This window comes from Prionailurus viverrinus, chromosome C2 (genome assembly GCF_022837055.1).
Source record: "Prionailurus viverrinus isolate Anna chromosome C2, UM_Priviv_1.0, whole genome shotgun sequence".
Classification (NCBI taxonomy): domain Eukaryota; kingdom Metazoa; phylum Chordata; class Mammalia; order Carnivora; family Felidae; genus Prionailurus; species Prionailurus viverrinus.
The window spans coordinates 147,932,222-147,936,783 of record NC_062569.1 but is presented as its reverse complement, the minus strand read 5'-3'; the positions used below and the strand labels follow the sequence as shown (position 1 = coordinate 147,936,783).

The following is a 4,562-nucleotide window of genomic DNA, read 5'->3' as shown; positions in this document are numbered from 1 at the left end:
GCGGCCGCTTCCGGGGGCTGGTGGGGCGGGGCGAGCCGAGGCCCCGCCCCCGGCCCGGGCACCGCCCTCGCCCGCCCGGCGTCCCGCGCACCCCGGCGCCCCGGGGAGAGAGAGATGGTGGGGCCTGGCGACGGGAGACGCGGGGAGGGAAGGGGACTTGCTACCCCCAACTCGTGGGTGGAAAACACCGGTAGTAAACCGTTTGCAAAACTGTACGTAAGGTACCCGGATTGGGGGAGACACCCCGCCAGCATTAAAGGCGTGCTCTTCCAAGTTAGATAAGTAGCTTACAACGCCCACCCAGAGGTTCTATCTGGGGTCATGGGTGGTGGTGGGTTTTCTTGACACCATTCCGTACCCCCACCCCAAGTTTTCTCCAGTGAAAACTGCCTCCAGGGTTTCTCTAGAACCCCCTTTCCCTGAAAGTAAGCTGATTTTAAGACGCTCTATTAGCAAAGACAGTTTGAAAGAGTCTACGTCACCCCCTCCCACCTAGGGGTAAACGACAGAGAACCAAGTTATTTATTGGGCAAAAACTGGTTTCTCTCACGAGATTGCTGAGAAACGTTTAATTTCCTCCTTCAAGGCTTGGGCAGTGGTGAGGTTGGAAAGTTCAGAGCAGGGTATAAAGTACGTGGTGATATAAGGCACTGCTTGACGTCTGACCCTAGAATGCTCCACCATGAGCACAGCAAGGGGCGAGGAATGTTCCCTTGGTCCCTACAGGCCACCGCACACAGAGAGACTTCCGTGCAACCCTAGAGACGCCGGCAGAGCCACAAATCATCTGTGTATTTACCCCCTCTAATGAGAAATAACTCCGAAGGCATTACCCAGTTTTATTAAAAAGTATTTATTATCCTTCACCAACTTATGACAATTATACAAAACTGAAGCACACACACACACATCAACACAGCCATAAAAAGTTTATCCCAAAAGATCACTCTGGAAATCTTTCAAAATATGATAGTTGCTTTAAGAGGACGGAGGAATGGACACTTTCCATCATAAAGTTCCTTTCCTAGGTGATTTCATTAGGTTATTAAGCAGGCTCCAGGCTCTGAGCTGTCAGCACAGAGCCCGATGTGGAGCTCGAACCCACGAACCGGGAGATCATGACCTGAGCTGAAGTCGGATGCCCAACCGACTGAGCCACCCCAGGTGCCCCAATTCTTGTGTATTTTCTCCTAGCTATTTCTCCTAGCACCACAGGATCTTGGAGATTACCTAGTCCAATCCCCTTATTTCCTAAATGAAGAAACTGAGGCTGAGAGAGGCTCAGCAAAGTACCTGGGGTCACACAGTGAAATAGCAGAGTCAGACCTCTGAGTCCTAGTTCTTGTATTGTTTGCTACATGATGTTCTAGAACTTCTCTTCCCCTGCCCCCCCCCCCCCCCCGCCTCCACAGGAACTGTGGTCACACATAGGACAGTTGGAATCCGTGCACACAGCTCTTCTTAAATTGCTAAGTAGGACCTCCAGGGATTTTATTTCATACCTTATTTCCTCTGAAGACCTTGAAACGATTTTACATTTGTTCTCTCGCTTTTTTTTTTTTTTTAATCTTAAAATTTGGCACTGAGATTCTATCCCTCTCCCTCAGGCAGATATTTCCTAGGAGTCACCTGCCTGACACCAGAGTTATTTCTGTGTGCGAATGTGTCCTCCTCATTCAAATTGAGGAGAGCTGAATTCTGAGTGTAGGTGACAGAATGTGACATCGGGGAGGAGCCCAAGACCGGGCTCCACTTTCCCCACTTCCAACTCAGAACCTGTGCTTCTGTTTCTTTGTGGGTCCCCTTTCTTTCCTTCTGGTGGCCTTCCCTTCCTGCTTTTTCCCTCCTGGCCCCTCCCTTAAGCCTGCTGGACCCACCACTGCTGACTGTACCTGCTAGGAACCCTGCTGAGTGTCTTCCTTTTCACTCTCCACTCCCACCCTGGCTAATTTCATTAACTTGCAGGGTCTTGGACCACCCAGGAAAGATGCAGGGGACCCTGCTCCTTGCTCTGGGAGACAGGATGCAGAACTATTATAAATGCAGGGAAGGAAATGGACAGGACACTTTCCCTTCAAAGTGCATCCCTTGGGACATGTAAACAATACACTGCAGGATAGGAGGGTCCCATGTGGCCGTCCTGGGAATCTGCATAGATGACGTCACCAGGAATCACCCAGCAGACTGCAGTCTCCAGCACCTTCCCACCGACATCGCTGGCAGGCCCCGGAGGGGCTGGTGACCGTACGCGGAGGGAGAACCTCATCGGTCCTTGTTAATTAACTATCCTTGGGAATCATCTCATTATATAACCATCCCTGATGTCCGCATCTGACTCGGAACTGTCACTTTTGTCAGAAAGAGCGTCTTCAGGCCACGGGCACTCTGCAGAGGGGCTGGCGAAGGGTGGCTGTGTTCCTTCCCCACTGGCTGCCAGAAAGCTTATTTCTGTTTCATCTGAATCCTCTAGGTTGGCTGTCTCTTCTAGAAAAGATGGTGACGTCGGGGGTACTTCTGAGTCATCATCGGGGATCCTCACAAACACAGAGTTTAAATTTACATTGAAGGTAATTTTGTCCCCAGACTCTTCGGTGGCGCTGTCATCATCCTCGGAGACGGGGTCCTGTGGCAGCCTCCCTCTCTCCTTGTAGGCCCCACTCTTGCAGCATTCCGACTGCCTGGGGCTGGGCCATACTGCCATCAGGGGCTCGGTGTCAGCCTCAGGTTCGGATTGATCGGGTTCCTCAGCGTCTGGCTGGTTGCAGTCTTCCAAGGTGGCCGAGGAGGCGGAGGCCGGACCCAGAAGCCTGCCCGTTAGCCCGTGCATAGTATAACCACCTCCGCTTATTGGAGGGGCCACCTCATCATTGCTGTCGCTCTCATCGTCGTAATTATAATCCCACACTTTCTTCTTCCGGTTAACGTGAATCACCTCCACGAAAGCCACTGTTTCCAAGGGTGGCCTCTCGAGAAAGACCCAGGATGACAAGTTATTAAAATTCTTAAAAACAAAAGAGAGAGAGAGAGAGAATCAATTCTGAGTGTTTGCTCTTTATTTTTTGACATAATAAAACTCAGTGAGATGAACTGTTCAGTGACGAGGATGAGGACAGTGAGGCCAACGGCAACAACAACAACAGCTAACGGTTACACAGCGTTTCCCACCTGCCGGGCACTGGTCTCTGTGCCTCACTCGTGTCGTCATTCGTTTTACCCTCACGGCCCGGCCACGAAGCAGGCTTACTATTCTTATCCCCATTTCACAGATGACAAAAATGAGGCAGAGAGGTTAAGAAACGTGCCCAGGGGGCACGAACACCGAGCGGCGGAGGCTGCCTGCGGCAGAGGCTATGTTCTGGCCTCCACTCCTTCCCGCGGGGCTCCCCTCGCCGCTTCCTGCTGCTCAGGGGACTCCGGCCACTTAGATTCTGGATTGCCATCTAAATCTGTCCATTGAGATTCTCCTAGGGCGTGTCAGGGAACCGTGGGTGAGGAGAGACTCTGGAGAGCCCATTGTATCCGGGTCACAGCCCCCTGGACTGGAGGATCTTCGGGATGAAGAGGGGAATCCTAAAAGAGTTGGGAGGGTTAGAGGAATGGCAAGACTGGAGCTCACTCTATTCCAGCTCTCGGAAGAAAGCACCACCAGGACACCAGCCGAGCAGAGAGCTGTGGAGAACACAGGAGAACAAGGCTGAGTCTTGCCCCGTCGGTGGGTCTGTCTCTAGGTTAACTACGGTGGGGCGAACGAGGAGGTGGTCAGGAGACTCCTTTCAGAGACCTGGAATCGTCATCAGCACCATCTTCCTATTTTCCTAAGGCCTACTTGGGCTGCCCACTTGGGCAAACCTGCTCTTCCCCTACTCTGCCCAAGCCAGGCGTAGGGACAGTTTTTCTGTTGGGTTGTTCGTCTTTTTTCCCACGGGATTCCTAGGGGCGCTTCAGATCACCTGGATGCTAATTGTTTGCTGATTATTGATGTGACATGTGTTTTCCCCTAGCCCGTGGTTCACCAGTTTACTCTCTTTGTGAGGACATTCGATGACACGAAATTCTCAGTTTTAACGTAAGAAAACGTATCGACGTCGAGCCTCTATGGTGTCTGCTTTTTGCGTCTGAGAGAATCTTCCTTATCCCAAGGTCACATAGAATCTCCTACAGTGCCTTTCATAGGACAACCTTTAATATACCTGGAACTGGTATTTGTGTGTGGTGTGAGGTAAAGTTCCAGTTGCATTTTCTCCCAGATAGATACACTTATTGACCCAGCCAATCCTGTCCCCATGGCAATATCTACTCATCATTAAACATGTTTCCATACGTGTGGGTCTGTTTCTGGGCTCCCTGTTTGACCAAATCTTTGTTAATGTCTCTCAAGAAGCCATTTTCTCCACAAACGACCTGTAACATCCTCTGTTAGATTTATTCTTTAATGTTTTAAAAATATTTTTTTATTACTATTGCAATGGTATTTAAAATCAACTATATGATTCCACTTAACTGTACGATTTCAAGTTCAAAACCAGATAAAACTAATCTATGCTGTTAGTAATCAGGATAGT

At 50.3% G+C, this 4,562-nt stretch overlaps 1 protein-coding gene across 2 annotated transcripts in view; it reads right to left on the bottom strand.

Moving 5' to 3' along the window:
- Window positions 1-837: 837 nt before the first annotated feature.
- The window catches only part of IFNAR2 (interferon alpha and beta receptor subunit 2), a 32,269-nt gene continuing 28,544 nt past the window's right edge, over window positions 838-4,562 (bottom strand). For both annotated transcript variants that reach the window (XM_047875359.1, XM_047875360.1), the window contains one exon: window positions 838-3,001. In XM_047875359.1, the coding sequence (XP_047731315.1) occupies window positions 2,297-3,001 (705 nt within the window). In that variant the 3' untranslated portion in view covers window positions 838-2,296. The remainder of the gene's footprint in view (window positions 3,002-4,562) is intronic.